This window comes from Sceloporus occidentalis, unplaced genomic scaffold (genome assembly GCF_023333645.1).
Source record: "Sceloporus occidentalis isolate IW3139 unplaced genomic scaffold, rSceOcc1.0.p SCAF_64, whole genome shotgun sequence".
Lineage (NCBI taxonomy): Eukaryota > Metazoa > Chordata > Lepidosauria > Squamata > Phrynosomatidae > Sceloporus > Sceloporus occidentalis.
Window position 1 is genome coordinate 3233077 of NW_028317044.1, and position 18317 is coordinate 3251393.

At 43.4% G+C, this 18317-nt stretch overlaps 2 protein-coding genes across 5 annotated transcripts in view; one reads left to right on the forward strand and one right to left on the reverse strand.

Annotated features, from left to right (window-relative positions):
* LOC149287130 (ubiquitin-conjugating enzyme E2 G1) overlaps positions 1–9188 on the reverse strand; it is a 36414-nt gene extending 27226 nt beyond the window's left edge. Inside the window, exon 1 of one of the 3 annotated variants that reach the window (XM_089493347.1) lies at positions 8826–9188. Coding sequence is in view for 1 of the 3 variants with exons in the window: in XM_089493346.1 (XP_089349472.1) it covers positions 8826–8871 (46 nt within the window). In the remaining 2 variants the exon portion in view is untranslated. Of the gene's footprint in view, positions 1–2691; positions 2781–8825 lie in introns of those variants that run through there. The other 2 variants (XM_089493346.1, XM_089493348.1) reach the window with 2 other exon arrangements.
* Positions 9189–14647: 5459 nt separating this feature from the next.
* Positions 14648–18317, forward strand: part of SPNS3 (SPNS lysolipid transporter 3, sphingosine-1-phosphate (putative)) — a 39767-nt gene continuing 36097 nt past the window's right edge. For both annotated transcript variants that reach the window (XM_089493322.1, XM_089493321.1), the window contains exon 1: positions 14648–14762. The gene's annotated coding sequence lies outside the window, so the exon portion shown is untranslated. The remainder of the gene's footprint in view (positions 14763–18317) is intronic.

Here is an 18317-nt window from a genome sequence, read left to right on the forward strand (position 1 = left end):
GGGGTTTTCCCAGCAGACAATGATCACTAAGTAAAGCAGACACTAATCCTCTTTGCATATCCTTCCACCTGAAGCCTTGCCATCAACAACAGAACAATACACAGATTAACATGGAGAGCACTCCTCCCTACCAAGGGTCACAGAGTGTATATATATCTATATATCTATATACAGTATCTATATCTCCCCAACTCTCTTCCATGCCAAGATTCTCTGAAGATGCCAGCCACAGATGCAAGCAAAACGTCAGGAATAAACTCTTCTAGAACATGGCCACAAAAAAACCACAAACAACTATGGATGCCAGTCATGAAAGCCTCCGACTTCACAGAAGTAGGCACAGTTCCACCATGCCTAGGCCCAGAGGAAGATGAAAGGCCCTGCCTCCATCTTAACTGCTACCATAACACCTTGGAGGGAGAGAGGAACTGGCAGTATCTGCGGAACTTGTTCCCCTTTCCCACTGGCATTCCCATCTCCTTCTGCGTCATGCCTTTGTAGACCGTGAGCCCGAGGGCAGGGAACTGTCAAATTAACAACCTGTAAGCCACCCTGAAGAGCTGGGTATAAACAAAAATACTTTGAATGAGTCCTGCAAACACATTCTGGTGCAACCTCATGCCCTTTTTACATGCGACTCCAACTCAGTCAGTGTAAAAGCTAAAAGAACAATACACAAATTAACATGGAAATCACTCCTCCCTACCCAGGATCACACAGTATACGTACAGTCGCCCCTCCTTTCTTGCGGACTTGAGTTACATGGTTTTGGATATTCTCGGAGGGGCAATCTCTGTTATTGTCAATGCCCCCACACCCTGCACACACTTGCAGGCATGCACCCCATTCAAGCCTATGGAGCTTTAATACAAAGGAGTCTCATTTTCGAGGGGGGTCCGAAACAGATCCCCTGCAAAAACAGAGGGCAGACTGTATACCCCACTCTCTTCCATGCCAGCATTCTCTGAAGATGCCAGCCACAGATGCTGGCAAAAGTCAAGAATAAACTCTTCTAGAACATGGTCACAGACACCTTCCCCCCCCCCAAAAAAAAACTATTAAAAAAGTATAAAAGATTGTCTTTGCATTGCAAAAACTTTAAAATATCACAGGCATAAGAAACTACTTTACTATGAGGCATACTGTTTGGGGTTCTCCAGGAGTTTAGGCAGAAGAGGTCTTGTGCCACAGATTTTTTAAGAAGCCAAAAATCCCAGGGGCTGAACCTGGGATTTCTATACCCAAACCAATACTATCAAGGCCAAGCTCATCTCACTCCACTCATACTCTTATACAGAATACACTCAGTCAGGATTCATACCAGGGAGTGAGCACCTTTGACAGCTGCAGGGACCAATTTTAGCCCCACCACAACCAACTGGGAGGAAATTACCTTTCTCTGCTAAAAGAAGTCACACAGGGAACGTGTGCATTTTGTAAAGAGCCATCGCAAGGGCTTCCAGGAGCATGCAAGTCCTCTAATACAAGCCATGCCCCCCCCCCCACAACACATACCTCTTGTTTTAGTATGGAAGCGCAATTTAATTTGCTGCTGCATTGCTGAGGTTTATGGTACAGAGCCAAATCTCACAGCAGGAGCTCCGGCAGGCTGCAAAAAACCCCCGACCAGAGGGCACATACTGTCCATGGGGCAAGCGCTGCCCATCCCTTATTCAGAGATATGTTAAGAGTAGGATGCGTTTCTTTAAGGGTTGAAATGTACTTGCAGTTCAGAGGGGAAGCAGCCCTCTTTTCACTCATACTGTTTCTTTTCCTGGCCTCAATCTAGTATTTCGGAGGCATTAGTAATCAGCAAGCCCTTAGTTTTACATTAACAGTGAATTGTTTCCCTTTTTCTGTTCTTGGATTAAGTGCTACAACATAGAAATAAACATGGCTGCTGCGATCACAACTCGGGAGTTGATGTGAAGAATCTTCTATGCTACTCTCTTCTTACTTTACTCCAGGAGATTGCACATGGCTCAAAATAAAACAAGCCTCACCTTTAGGGTGCTACATACAGCATTCAAGAGCAGCTACAGCATTTTTACACTTCGTTTAGAATAGAGCTGCATTACCATTTAGCCATATTTAAGCGGCAATGTGGTGCCCATAGAGAGAACAAAGGCAGCCCATTTATTTGTCATTTGCTGAAGCTTAGAAGAAGCTTCAGAAGACATCCCATGCTACTGCAGTTCTTTCAGCGGTCCAAAATACAGTGCAGAAATAATCACTTTGAGACTGCTTTAACTAGGGAATTCTAGGAACTGTAGTTCTGCCAGACATCGAGCCTTAAGCTCTGTGTGCCACAACAAACTACAATTCCCAGGATTCCCTAGCACTCAGCCAGGGCAGTTAAAGCGGCCCCAAACACTGGTCCACAATGGACCAATATTTTAACTTAAAACTCTAGTTCTTCCGGGTGCATTACATATCCTCTTTAACTAAAACGGCACAGGAATCTCTTCCCTTCCCAGGCTACAAAGCTTCCCATATGCTTTGTACTTTACTTTCCAGCTCTTGCTACCCAAAAGATCCTACGTCTGCTTATTTTGACCGTGAAGCAATCTCCTTATGCAAGGAAAGAGAAAGGTAGTCGGGTGTGACTAGCACTTGTTGATCGCTGCCTTGAGTCCCTGTATTGAGAGAAAAGCGGGATATAAGAAAATATAATAATACCAATAATAGCACCTGCGTGAAACCTCAAGTAAATCTTTTTAAAGGGGCTTGTGTCACTCCGCTGGAGGCGTCAGAGAGGCCAGGGGAAGCATGGATTCGACAAGAGGCGGGCGGAGGGGAAGAGGGAGAGGACGCGAGCGACACAAGCTGTTCTCTCCACCCAGCATACAACAGCTTCTGCTGGCTCATGTCTCTTTCCTCCCAGCAGCAAGGAGCACATGGAGGCTGCGCTGCAAGTCTAACCGCTCGGGCAACCTACGTGCCTCGCCTGGCAGGACTGCCGGGACAGGCCAAGCTCAGCTATGTCCCTCGGTATCAGCAGCCGGAGCGTAAGCCAAGCCGGGCTGGTCAGGCCGGGGACAAAGGAAGGGGGAAGGGAGGCGCTGGGGAAGCAAAGCAGAGAAAAGGTCAAAGAAGCAGGCAGCCTTTCCAGTAACAATGCCCCAAACACCTCAAACCCACATTAAGCCCAGTTCACCACCTTCTACAAATCACCCTCACACTCCACTCTAGGCCTTTCTCCTCTGAATCACAAAGGCAGTTACCTTTAAGTACATGTACAGTGGTCCCTCTGCATTCGTGGGGTTAGGGGGGGAAGGACCCCCGTGAATGTGGGAAAACTGCAAATAAAACACTGCTATTCTTTTTACCTGAGAAAATATCTTTCTAGGTCCTCCATGCAACTCTATGGCCAATACCTGCCAGAGGTTGATCACAGAATCATGCTAGAGGACCTATAAATGCCTAGAAAAAGGTTTTCTCTAGGGATCTCCAGGTCTTCCAATGCAACTCTCTGGTCAACACCTGTCAGAGGTTGATCATAGAATCGTGTTGGAAGAAACTACAAATGCCTTCAAAAGTGTTTATAGGTTCTCCAACACAATGTCTGGCAGAGTTGCGCTGGAGGACCGAGGGATTCCTAGAGAGAACACATGAATCAAAGCCACAAATAATCAAATCTGCAGAAGTCAAAGCCACAAACGTGGAGGGCCAGCTGTACTTACTTATTGGGTTAAGAAGGAACAGCCCTGGCACTAGTGCCAGCAAGAACGAAAAAACCCCCGAAGACTGTAATAGCTCCTTATTATGGATATGCCACAATACTAATTAATCCCCCTGAAACCCTACCCCAATATTGTAATCCACAGATGTCATCCCTACTCAGCTTTGTTCAAAGCAGGCCATGGAGAATTTCAACTCTACAGACTGGGGGAGGAGGTCAAGGCGACAACTCATAGTCTCCTCTAAACAAGGCACTTAAACATGCCTACTTTTCACATAAGATGATTTCTAGCACCGGGGATGTTTGTTTCACAAGCCCACGTTTATCGATCCCACTTTCAGTTATGAAGGCATGGCCCAGTTTCATCCTCAACCATTTACGCTCAACCAGCAAACCTCATCCCTTTAGACACATGGCAGGCTTCCTATTTCCAAGCCTTGCCCTATACAGCCACTGCATATAACAAATACCATATATACGCAACTATAAACTGACCTCATGTATAAGTCGACGGCAAGTCTGGGGGCCAAAATTATGGATTTTTATATGACCCATGGATAAGTCGACTACGGTTTTTTGGGCCAATTGTGACTAAAATGTCTAGACTTATACATGAGTATATACAGTACATATCATAATATATTCTCTTCCCCCAGTTCTGTCTCTCTTGAGTCACATCCCCTTTGTCCTGGACTAATAGTTACTCCTTGGACCTTCTTTCAACAGTCTCAACTTTTCAGGTCCTCTGAAGCTTATCGCTAAATCATCACTCATCACTTTTGTACTCCAAACACTCCTCACATCTCTTACAGGTAAACCACCACTTGCTCCTAACTGCAATTCTCCACTCATTCCTTAATGAAACCTGGGACATCTTCACCTTCAGCCTATCCTTCCCTTTTCTTGTCACATTCGGCCACTGCAGTCGGCCCTCCATATTTGCAGCTTTGACTTTTGCAGATTTGGTTATATGAGGATTTGATTCCTATGTTCTCTCTAGGACTCTCCAGGTCCTCCAGCACAACTCGGCTAGAAACTGACCATAGAGTTTCACTTGGGGACTTAAGAGATTACTAGAGAAAACACTTCTCTAGGCATCTGTAGGTCCTCCAGTGTGGTTCTATGGAGAACTTTGGGCAGATGTTGACCACAGAGTTGCGCTGGAGGACCTAGAGATCCCTAGAGAAGTGTTCTCCCAGATTAATAAAACAGTGGGGGTTTTTATTTGTGGTTTTCCCACTTTCACATGGGCCCTGTGCCCCTAACCCTAGCAAATGTGGAGGGCCTACTATAATTCACTTAAGCCTGCTTACTTCCCCTTGTTTCTCACTCTAAACATGCCTCCCCAGCCCTCAAGAGGTGCCCTAGACCTGGCCCACTAAACTCCTCCATAACCTACTTCTCCCGAGTCTTTACTCAGCTTATCTATCTCTGACAGCTTCTGTCCCTCCCTGTGTCCCTTCTCCCCCACACTCAGGCCTTCCTACCTCTCTGAACCGTCATACCTTCAGCTAAATCCTCACACATAACTCTTTTTCCACGCCAGCTGCCCTACAAGGCTAGCCCCTCAACCCTTTCTCACTCCCCATGGTCCAAAACACACTACAGAAATAATCCAGTTTGCAATCATTTTAACTGCCCTGGTTCAATAGTAGGGAACCCCCAGGAACTATAATTTGTTGTGGCACCAGAGCTCTCTCACAGAGAAAGCAAGAGGTGTCACAAAACTACAGTTTGGGGACCACTGTACTAGAAGCAGTGGAGTAGGGATATTTCGCAGCACTGGGGCGATTTAATCCAAGAGGCTCACCTGTGTCAGCCCACCCCTCTCACACACCTTGCTGGCCTTTATGTCCCTCCACCTAACATACTCCCAGGTGGTTTGCATTGCAGACAATCCCCAGCTATCTCTCCCCATCCTTCCAAGTCATTCAGCCTTCCTACCCTTCACCTTAGCCATCCCTTTGGGTCCATATTGCCACCAACGTTATTCCCTTCCCTTGCAGATATACTACACTGCCCTCCTTCCAATCATTAACCCCCCAAGGTACCTTGGGGGCTGCTGAGTAGTAGAGGGGGAGATACCTCCAGTCGGGTCCGAAATCACCCCCAACTCCCTTCCCTTGCAGATATAACACACTGCCCACCTTCTACTCAGCAGCCCCCTCAAAGTTGGTACCTTCAGGGCTGCTGACTAGAAGGGGAGTTACTTCTAGCTGGGTCCCAAATCACCCCCAACTCTAATCCCTCTCCTTGCAAATAAACCACACTGGCCTGTCGAGTAAAAGGGGACCAGTGTGGTTTATTTGCAAGGAGAGGGATTGGAGTTGGGATCGTGGGGGGCTGCTGAGTAAAAAAGGCGCAGTGTGGTTTTATTTACAAGGGAAGGGAGTTTGGGGCTGATTTGGGACCCATCTGGAAACACCTCGACGTATTTCTCACCCGCTGCTTTCATAGAATTCAAAGATGTAGAGAGATCTTGTAGCCTCTTTGAGACTCACTGAAAGAAAGAAGTTGGCAGCATGAGCTTTTGTAGACTTCAGTCACCTTCCTCAGATGCATTTGGTGGAGTGGAAGCCAGGCACAGACATATACACTCATCCCTCCATATTTGTGGCTTTGATTATTCACGGATTTGATTAGTACGTTCTCTCTAGGAATCTCTAGGTCTTCCAGTGAAACTCTATGGTCAACTGTAACTCAAAGTTGCACTGAAAGACGTAGATTCCCAGAGAATCATAGAATCAAAGAGTTGGAAGAGACCACAAGGCTCCTCCGGCGCAGTTCTATGGTCAGTGTCTGTCGAACGTTGACCACAGAGTTGAACCGGAGGACTTAGAGACTCCTAGAGAGGTGTTCTCTCAGGTAAAAACATGGTGTTCTTGTTATTTGCAGATTTTCCATATTCAGGAGAGGGTCTTGTGCCTCTAACCCTAGCGAACATGGAGGCACAAGTGTATATATGCCTTTGGTATGTGAGAATGTGAATTGAAATTACAAATGCTTTGGGTATGGAAATGAAGTTGCAGGTCTAGGTTTTATACAAAGGCTGGTCTGTGCCTGGCTTTCCACTCCACCAAATGCATCTGAGGAAGTAGGATGAAGCTTAGGAAAGCTCTTGCTGCCAACTTCTCTCTTTCGTTTCGTCTCAAAGGGGCTACAAGATCTCTCTATGTACTGATTCCACAGACTAACATGGCTATATCTTTGCAGAACAATAACAACATGCAACTGATGAAGTAGACTGAAGTCCAGGAAAGCCCACAATGCCATGTTCTTCCTTTCGGTGAATCTCAAAGGTCCTGCAAGATCTCTTTGCATGTTGATTTTGCAGACTATTATTACCTTTGAACAACAACAACAACAACAACAACAACAGCATATGTGTGAAGGAAGCAAACTGAAGCCTAGGAAAGCTCCTTTTAATAAGAATGATGATGATAATATGCATCTTGGGAAGTAGACTTTAGTCTACGAAAGCTCCTGCTTCCACTTTCTTTCTTTCAATGAGTCTTAAAGGTCCTACAAGATCTCTCTACATACTGATTCTATTGCAGATATTACCATTGAATAATAATAATAATAATAATAATAGAATAAATGCTCCCCTTCTTATGTAGTATGCCACCAGTTTGCTCCTTGGATTATTGGACTGTTGATAATACTCTATTTTAAGAGATTAATTTTAATTGCATTATGTTTAATTCTTTTAAGGGGGTGAGATATTGCATTGAATATGTATTATGTGCTGTATATTGGTGTTGTTTTAACACGTAAGCCGCTTTGATTGCTCTGCAGCAGAAAAGCAGGAGACAAATAAAGGTTTTATTTATTTATTTTATAATAATGATGATGATCTTAACCAGGAGGCCAGGGTTGGAGTCAGGGCTGGTGAGCCTTGGGCAAGCCAGGCACTCTCTCTCACCCTGGAGTCACACTCATAGACTCCTAGAGTTGGAAGAGACCCCCAGTCTAACCTTCTGCCATGCAGGAACTCTCAATCAAAGTGGAAGACTCCCATCCTCCCATGATGTTGATATGTCGGTTCTCAATCCCTGCCAGGTTCACTCTCTCTCTCTGTTATCGTCTTAGTGTTTCCCAACTGAATTTTCCTATTAATCTGAATGCCTTGTCTCAGACCTCTTGTTATCCAGCCCAACCCCAGTCCCTTGTGCCATGCAGGAACTCCCCCTCTCTCAGCCTGGAGTCACACTCATAGCATGAAAATGAATCTTCCTATTAATCTGAATGCCTCATCTCATACCTCTTGTTCTCTCTGGGCCTGGAGAGCCACATTCATAGGATCCCAGAATTGTAGAGCTGGGAGAGCCCCCAAGGAGGGCCACCCAGTCCAAACCCCCTTCTTGTGCCATGCAGGAACTCCATCTCTCTCTTTCTCTCTCAACCTGGACTCACACTCATACAATGACAGAGTCGGGAGAGGCCCCAAGGAGAGCCACCCAGCCCAGCTCCCTTCTGCCATGCAGGAACTCCCCATCAAAGCTCTCGCTGAGCCTGGAGTCAGTCACACAATCCTAGAGTTGGAAGAGACCCTAAGGAGAGCTACCCAGTCCAACTCATTCTGCCATGCAGGAACTCCCCTGCTCTCTCTCTCTCTCTGCCTGGAGGGCCACCCAGGCCAACCCCCCTTCTTATGCCACGCAGGAACTCCCCCCTGTCTCTGTCAATCTGGATTCACACTCACACAATGATAGAGTTGGGAGAGGGCCACCCAGCCCAGCCCAACCCAACGCCCCTCTTGCCATGCAGGAACTCCCTCTCTCTCTCTCTCTGCCTGGAGGGCCACCCAGCCCAGCCCCCCTCTTTGTGTCATGCAGGAACTCCATCTCTCTCTCTCTCTCTCTCTCTCTCACCCTGGATTCACACTCATACAACGATAGAGTTGGAAAAGACCCCAAGGAGAGCCACCCAGCCCAGCCCAACCCCCTCCTTGTGCCATGCAGGAACTCCCTCTCTCTCTGTCAACCTGGATTCCCACTCACACAATGACAGAGTTGGGAGAGGCCCCAAGGAGCCATGCAGGAACTCCTTCTCTCCCTCTCTCTCTCTCAGCCACGCAGCCCACCCCCCTCCTTGTGCCATGCAGGAACTCCCTCTCTTTCTCTCTCCCTCTGAGCCTCACCTGCCAGCTGTCTCCGCAGTAGCAGGGCGGACTGGAGCTCCGTCATTCTCCCCGCCGGTGCCCGGGGGAAGGGTCTGGCGGGGGCCCTTCTCCTCCTCCTTCTCCTTCCTCTCCTCCTCCAATGGCCGGGGCCCCCTTCGAGCCTCCCTGCAGCGCCACCGCCGCGAATGGGCCTCCAAGGGCCGCTAGTCTGGTCGGAGGAGGAGGCAGCTCCAGCCAGGAAAGGCGCCGCTCCCTCCTTCCTCTTCGCCCCTCGGCCTTTCCTCCTCTTCCTCCTTCTTCTTCTTGCTGCCCCCCTTCCTTCCTCCTCCTCTTCCTCCCTCCTTCCTTCACGGAATTTCACTGCACTCGGGCGCCGCGGCGCGCAGGCGCGCTGAGGACTTCGCGCAGGCGCGGTGGCGGCTACGGCTCGCTCGGCGCTTGACTCCGCCTCCTCTTCCCTTTTGGACGCTTTTCTCTCTCGGCTTCCGTCCCTCAGAAACGGCCGCGCGTCCGCCATGTTGGGAAGGTCGAATCTAAGGGGGCGGGGAAAGAAAAAGGGCTGACTGCTGCCCGCATGTGCGTTAGCCTTAGAGCGAAGACGGTTTATAGATGTTACACTTTCTTCCTGACTGGCGCGCGTCCGTCTCCCGGCGCCATCTTGGGAAGGGACTTTCCTGACTGACTGGAATACTACTCTCTTTTCCTCTTTTGCTAACCCTCAAAGTTAGTCACCCACAAAAAGAGCGTCTGGGGAGTTAGTGGCAAACACCTGTTTTTATATTGATTTCTTTTATTTATTATCTCATATACATATATGTATATATATATATATATACACACACACACATTGTATTATATAGTGTTCTATTATATCATACTATATTATCTATCTTATCCATTTATTTATCTATTTATTCTTTGAAGGTACAGCGCTCTGCAAATCTACAGCTCTATATAAATAAAGAATTATTATTATTATTATTATTTTAAGAAATAACCCTGCCCTGTGGAGAATTAATGTTCCCAAAACATGTAACATTGTTCCCAAGCAGGCAATAAATAATATTCATATAATTTATATTATTATATTATATTATTTATATTATATATTTATATTATTTATTTTAAGAAATAAAGCTGCCCTGTGGAGAATTAATGCTCCCAAAACAGGCAACATTGTTCCCAAACAGACAACAAGCAATGTTTACATTATTTATATTATATAATATAATATATACTATATTAATTTATTTTATTTATTTAAAAAATGAACTTGTCTTGTGAAGAGATAATGTTCCCAAAATGTGCAATATTATTCCCAAACAGGCAATAAATAATGTTTATGTTATTTATATAATGTAATTAATGTAACATATTTATTATGTTTATTTATTTATTTATTTATTAAAAATAAACCTGCCCTTGAAGAATTAATGCTTCCAAAATATGCAACATTTTCTCCAAACATGCAATAAATAATGTTTATATTATATTATATATTTATTTATTATTTTATTATAATTATTTATTTTTCTAAAAATAAACCTGCCTATGGAGAATTAATGTTTCCAAACATGGAATAAAAATGTTTATATTATTTATATAATATAATATAATATAATACATATTATTTATTCATTATATTTATTTATTTTTTAAAAAATAAACCTGCCCTTGAAGAATTAATGTTCCCAAAATATGCAACATTTTACCCAAATGCCTGTTTATATTATATTATATATTTATTTATTATTTTATTATAATTATTTATTTTTCAAAAAATAAACCTTCCTGTGGAGAATTAATGTTTCCAAACATGGAATAAAAATGTTTATATTATTTATATAATATAATATAATATAATATAATACATATTATTTATTCATTATATTTATTTATTTTTTAAAAAATAAACCTGCCCTTGAAGAATTAATGTTCCCAAAATATGCAACATTTTACCCAAATGCCTGTTTATATTATATTATATATTTATTTATTATTTTATTATAATTATTTATTTTTCAAAAAATAAACCTTCCTGTGGAGAATTAATGTTTCCAAACATGGAATAAAAATGTTTATATTATTTATATAATATAATATAATATAATATAATACATATTATTTATTCATTATATTTATTTATTTTTTAAAAATAAACCTGCCCCTGAAAAATTAATGTTCCCAAAATATGCAACATTTTCCCCGAACGTGCAATAAATAATGTTTATATTATATTACATTATATATTTATTTATTATTTTATTATAATTATTTATTTATTTTTTTAAAAAATAAACCTGCCTGTGAAGAATTAATGTTTCCAAACATTCAATAAAAATGTTTATATTATTTATATATATTTATTTATTATATTTATTCATTTTATTTATTTTTAAAAAATAAACACGCAAATCTTTGAAGAATTTCCTCTGAAATGCAACATGTAAATAAATATTAAAATCACTCCTTTTTCCAAACAAACAAACATTCACAGCCTGGGATTTCCCCCCCCCCCCCCCAATCTGACGCTGCATCAACCTCCAAATCCCAGAATTCCATAGCGCTGAACCATGCCAGTTAAAGTGGTGTCAAACCGGATTATTTCTGCAGTGTGGATACAGCCTCTGTGAACAAAAGAACATATGTAAGTTTGGCCAACGAAATGGAAATCCTCAGAAAAGTGTACATTGGGGAAAGGAAGGGAAAGAATAATTTATGGATGCATTTTGATTTTGTTTTTGTTTTTTTTAATCTTTTCGTTAATTTAAAAACAAACAAACAGAACAAAAAATATACAGATTATACAAAAATTATACAATTGTACAAAATATATAAAAATTATACAAAAGAAACCCCATTAAATATATTATATGTAACACTGTGGTATACACTCTAGATGCATTTTGGATTCAGATGAATAAGGTTAGTGCTTGAAAAGAAAAGAAAAAGCAGTGGTCCCTCCACATTCGCTGGGGTTTGGGGCGAAGGACCCCCGGGAATGTGGAAAAACAGCACATAAAACATACACTATTCTTTTTAACCTAAGAGAACACCTCTCTAGGAACCTTCAGGTCTTCCAGTACAACTCTATGGTCAACATCCGCCAGAGGTTGATCATCACAGAGTCATGCTGGAGGACCTACAAATGCCCAGAGAAGGGTTTTCTATAGGAACTTGTAGGTTCTCCAGCACAACCCTATGGTCAATGTCTGGCAGAGTTGCGTCGGAGGAGCTAGAGATTCCTAGAGAGAACGTATTGATCAAAACCGCAAATAATCAAACACGCAGAAGTCAAAGCCACAAATGTGGCGGGTCGACTGTACTTGGCTATTTCGAATTTAATGATGTGTTTCCAGTGCATCGCTTCTGTTCTGAAGATGATTTGATGAAGCAGAGAAATAATGTTATTTAAAAGAAAGGATGTATTTTCTGATTTTACTGTTCTAATGTTGTTGTTGTTGTTGTTTTGTTACAGATGAAGTTGCCAGATTTCACCCTGGAGATCCTCAGTTCTGAAGGCGCGAGTTTTGAAGACCTTCTTCCCTTCCAGGAGGGTTTTTCCCCCAGCTCATAGGCAAGTACATAATCCTTCGTCAGACAAATCTGATCAAGATGTATAATAGTCTGTGCCAACAAACAGTAAAAGCATTACAAGCGATATCCACGCTGCAGAAATAATCCAGTTCGACACCACTTTTGCTGCCGTGGCTCAATGCTACGGGATTTGTAGTTTTGTGAGACATTTGGTGAGATGTTTCACCTTCCCTGTCAGAGAGCTCTAGTGCCCCAGTAAATTACAAACCCCAGGATTTCCATAACATTGAGTCATGGCAGTTAAAAGGGGGCCAAACTGTTTTACTTCCGCATAGCGTATGGTGTAGTAGTGTCCTGTAGGGCTATTGCAAGGAGTGGAGCCTTTTTATAACTCTTAGGGTTGCTTTGTTCGCAGTGAAAGCTATTTTACGGAAGCAAGAAGTAGGAAAGAAGTAGGAAAGGGCTTCAGATAGAGTGATAGACTGTTGTGCAAATTACAAGAGGGATAGAATCAGATCCAAATATTTTAAATTTTATAGAGATTCTTTTAATGTAAGTTTTAACTATGTATATATTTTTTATTTTTTAATCATTGTATTTTTATTTATTTATTTATTTATTTATTTATTAATTATTTGTAATGGTCTGGAGACGTATTCAATAAAGATGTATTCTATGCTAAAGGGAGAGGGGGCTTGTTGGGTATGTAGCCTTACACACACAGCAAGTATCGAAACTAAGAACCTGGAAAAGGCCAACGAGGAAAGTAATACATGCAATTTGTGATATCAGGAGTACTACAAGAACTCCTGATAAACATAAATTGCATGTATTTAACGCAAAAATGGCATGCGTTTCCAACCTTACAATCTTCATGTGCCTTAAAACCACAGCACTGGAGGAGCTACAAAGGCCTAGTAGAGGATTCTCTCTAGGAATCTCTAGGTCTTTCAGTGCAACTTTTAGTTAAAGGTGACCACAGAGTTGCACTGGAGGACCTAGATACTCCTAGAGAGAACATATTAATCCAATCCGTGAATAATCAAATCCACAAATATCAAAGCCGCAAATATGGAGGGACGAGTGTATAAGGGCTCTTGTCATATTGTGAAGTACCTTACTTTCCTTGTTATTCTTTTTCAGGCAGGGTAAAAGGGGCCATAACTTTTGTGAGGGAAGCCTCAGACTAGATAAAGACCCATATTTATAGGAGGGCACCCACCTCTACAAGTGTGACCACTTATTTCAGTTTCTACATGTGGGAAATTCTACACTTGAACTCGGCATCTCATGGGGAAATGGTAGTAGGCCACACATGTTTAAATTACAATTGCACAACAATTGCACAGCCCCCTGAGAACAATTGCTAGTGTGTCTGGAGTTAGAAGGCTGTAATCAAACCATCCTTTGAGAGCAGTTGCCAGAGAGTCCACAATCTTTATAGTAGGCACATATGGAGGTGTATCAGTGACGCAGCGACAGCAGGAAAGGTAGAAAAATATAAACCGTCAGCCTAGGAGAAATTGTATAAAGTGAGACACAGGAGGATATCACACGACTGAAATTGGAAGTATAATCCAGTGTCATCCTGAACGCAATCATGCGTATTCACGTTATTGCGCAAAAGGTTACCACGCGTGATCGCTGGCAGTCCGAACGCAGTCCGAACGCAATCATGCGTCAATCCACAGTTAAGTAAATTCAGTGAACTAGCGAAGTCACAAACCCTAATCTTAGGCAACTTCACACTCAGTGCGCTGTTGTTTGGTGTGAGGTGCATGTCTCCTTTGGACATGGTTCCCCCCCCCCCCCCAAATCTGGAAGTGAGGGTTCCCATGAAGCCACGCTGCAATTCTGCTTCAATTTTGCTTCCGCTTATCCTTTAGCATTGCTGAGGAAGGGCTGCTGCCTGATAATTAAGAGGCATGGACCTGGAGCTATTGGATAACCATTATATTCACGTTTTAACATGACAAGAGTGAATATATGCTCGTTTTAATGTGAATAGAGCATGTTCTTTCAACCATTCTTCCTGCCCACTCCAACCTCTTTTGTAAATTGTGGGGTTCCTTGGTTCCTCTCTCTCACTCGCCTAAATATGCCATGCTCCAGTCATCTGGAGTCTCACTGAGCATGCGGAAGGGGGCCAATGCGCAATTAAGAACCCACTGATGTGATGGCTTACTTTGCACAGAATCTGAGTCGCGTTTGGGGAGGCCATTACTCTGAATTTAAGGTGTGATAAGGAATCATGTAATTGTGTGAATTTTCAAATTGACCTCACTATCTTCTCTTTCAGGTGGCACTCTAAGTGTGGGGTGACACCACTGCTCCCCAAACATTCACCTTCTGGAAGAAAAGGGCTTTGGTGTTCATCTACATCCCTTGAAAACAGTGGAGCTGAGGGAAAGAGATGGGGTGAGTGGGGTCAGGCTCTGGGTTATGAAAGAAGTACTGTAATGCGAAGTCAAAGGCTTTCACGGCTGGCAACCATAGTTTTGGGCGATGTGGCCATATTCTGGAAGAGTTTATTCCTGAAGCTTCGTCAGCATCTGTGGCTGGCATCTTCAGAGAATGCTCTCTAAAGACGCCAGCCAAAGAAACAGGCGAAACGTCAGGAGTAAACCCTTCCAGAAGATGACCATATCGCCCGAAAAACCCACAAAAACAATTATGAAAGGAGTAACTTTCTCAGGTTCTAACCTTAACCCTTTCAATTTCCGATCCACGTTGGATAAAGCCTCCCCTCCCCACTTACAGAGATTGTAAGACCCTTGGGGCAGGGACCGGTCTTTTCTTTATGCTACTCTTTATGACATCTGTGGGTTTTGATGGCAGCAGTACAAATAATAATCTGGTAATTGCAATGTATACTGAGTCAGCAACCTTCCTGTTGGCAGACAGGCAGCACATTAATGCTCCAAAATGGCTGGCAGTAGGTGTTTTCCCAACAGGAGCTAATGTTTAGGAAATTGCTCAAGGTGTTTTCCTTTAACGTTTTGAGTGAGGGAAGGGGACATATCTTCCGCCCTATATTTCCTAACCCTGCCTAAGGGAAGGGAGGTCATGGAATTGGTGTGGGGAAGCATGTGGAAACCCCCACCCACATATTCACACATATCTTTTTGGGACGAGAAATCGTAGCAGAGAGGGAGGGAGCGCAGTAGCTTCTTGGGGTTAAGTGAAGTTGCGTCATTGTGCCTAGAATTCAAAGATACAGCCGTGTTAGTCTGTAGAATCAGTATGTAGAGAGATCTTGTCGCACCTTTGAGAATAACTGAAAGAAAGGAGTTGGCAGCATGAGCTTTCCTAGACTGAAGTTTACTTCCTCAGATGCGTTCGACCAGAGGAAGGTGACGAAAATGGTGAAAGGTCTGGAAACCATGCCTTATGAGGAAAGACTTAAGGAGCTGGGTATGTTTAGGTGGTAAGACAGCCCTGTTTATGTATTTGAAGGGGTGTCATGCTGAGGCTGGAGCAAGCTTGTTTTCTGCTGTTCTGGAGAATAGGACATGGGACAATGGATGCAAAACTACAGGAAAAGAGATTCCACCTCAACATTGGGAGGAACCTCCTCACAGTAAGAGGTGGAGTCTTCTTCTTTGGAGGTCTTTAAACTGAGTCTGGATGGTCATCTGTCAGGGGTGCTTTGACTGTGTGTTCCTGCATGGCAGCAGGTTGGACTGAAAGGCTCTTGGGATTTCTTCCAATCTATGTACACTTGTCCATCCATATATGCCAGAGTTAGGGGCATAAGACCCCCGTGAATATGGAAAAACCTCAAATAACAAAAATATCATGTTTTTACTTGAGAGGACACCTCTCTAGGAATCTCTAGGTCCTTCAGTGCAACTCTGTGGTCAACGTCCGACAGACACTGTCCATAGGACTTCACTGGAGGAGCTACAAAGGCCTAGTAGAGCATTCTCTCTAGTAATCTCTAGGTCTTTCAGTGCAACTTTTAGTTAAAGTTGACCATAGAGTTGCACTGGAGGACCTAGATATTCCTAGAAAGAACATGTTACTCAAATCCATGAATAATCAGATCCACCAATATCAAATCCGCAAATATGGAAGGATGAGTGTATATGTAGAGACTGCCTTTAGGGAGAGGAGTTGCTACTCTTCAAACACATATCTATTGCTACCACCTTTGGATAAGGGACAGGCTGAGGCAGACTTCTGTGAGACCCCCCATTACTCCTTGCTTAACATGTGAGCAGGGCCAACACATGTTTAATTATAGCATTGCCACAGGCTGTTACGTCTAGGTAAGCACAGACCGCGCTGGGCAGTGTGGAAATGCTGACCTTGGTCTGGCTTCTCTCCATTAGTATTAATAACTTTCTAGCACCCTTTCTCCAAGCTGGCAGTCCTCCAGCAAGAAGAAGACCTTTTGCTGGTGGCTCTTCCACACTGCATGACTCACCTGCCCCACTCACCTCTGTTTTAAACCCCACGCACAACTACACATCACATGGCTTCTTACCATCTCTCTCCTGCCTCCACACTTCATCTGCTCTCTGTTATTGTTCTGGGGGAGACGTGCCCAGCAGGGAAACAGGGGAGGAGGGGAAAGACTAAGAGGAAACCTACACCCAAAATCCTCTAGCCTCAGCATTTATGTAAGTGTCAGGACACTGAAGAGATCTCATCTTAGGGTGGGCGGCTGTGCATATTGGCATACAATGCACGTAATAGTGTATGAAGATATACCATTTGCAGGGCTGTCCATTAATAACTTTTAAGAAGGGGGAGCAGGGGACCCTAAGTGGCAAGTGCTAGCTGATCTCTAGACAGGAGACAGAGTACAGTGGACCCTTAGTATCTGTTGAGTTTTGGCTCCAGGACCTCCCTCCTCCCATAGTGGATACCAAAATCCATAGATGCTCAAGTCCCAGTATATACAATGGCGCAATAAAATGGTGTCCCTTACATAAAATGACAAAATCACAGTTTGCTTTTTAGAATTGTCTATTTTCAAAAAATTTATAAGCTGTGGATGCTTGAATCCATTGGATACGGAGGACCCACTGTTTCAGAAACACACATCACTTGCTCACAGGATTTTAATTATAGTAATCATTTCTCTATTCACGTCTATGCATGGAAATCAGTTTTAAGGCATACAATTTATTGACAAGGAACATAGATAGCACACTGACTTGTAACCTGACAGATCCTTGGTCTAACTAACCCATTATTTTCCACCTCTGATGGACAATCATGGCTCTCCAAAGTTTCAGGCAGGTTTCTTTCCTAGCCCTCTCTGATCTCTTGTGGTTGCCCATCCCAGTACTTGCCAGGCCTGATCTAGCTTAGCTTCTGAAATCAGACAAAACTGAGTGTGTGCAAGGGGGTGGGAATTTGGTTTAAATCAGTAACATCTATTATGATGGGCTAACCAAGTGGTCATCAAATGCATCTGATATTGAGAAACTGGAGTGTGTCCAAAGGAGGGCAACTAAAATGGTGAAGGGTCTGGAAACCATGCCCTGTGAGGAACGACTTAGGGAGCTGGAGAAGTTTAGCCTGGAGAAGAGAAGGTTAAGAGGTGATATGATATCCCTGTTTCAATATTTGAAGGTATGTCATGTTGAGGAGGGAGCAAGCTTGTTTTCTGCTGCTCCAGAGAATAGGACATGGAGCAATGGATGCAAGCTCCAGGAAAACAGATTCCAGCTCAACATTAGGAGGAACTTCCTGACAGTAAGGGCTCTTCGACTGTGGAACACTCTTCCTCGGAGAGTGATGGAGTCTCCTTTGGAGGTCCTTAAGCAAAGGCTGGATAGCCATCTGTTGGAGATGTTTTGTTTGAGAGTTCCTGCATGGCAGGGGTTTGGATTGGATGACCCTTGTGGTCTCTTCCAACTTTATGATTCTATGATCCTACTGTTTAAAACAATGACTGTCAGAACTATATTGCAGCTATAGCGATTGGGTACCATAAGTTCCTGCTAGGTTTTGAATTCT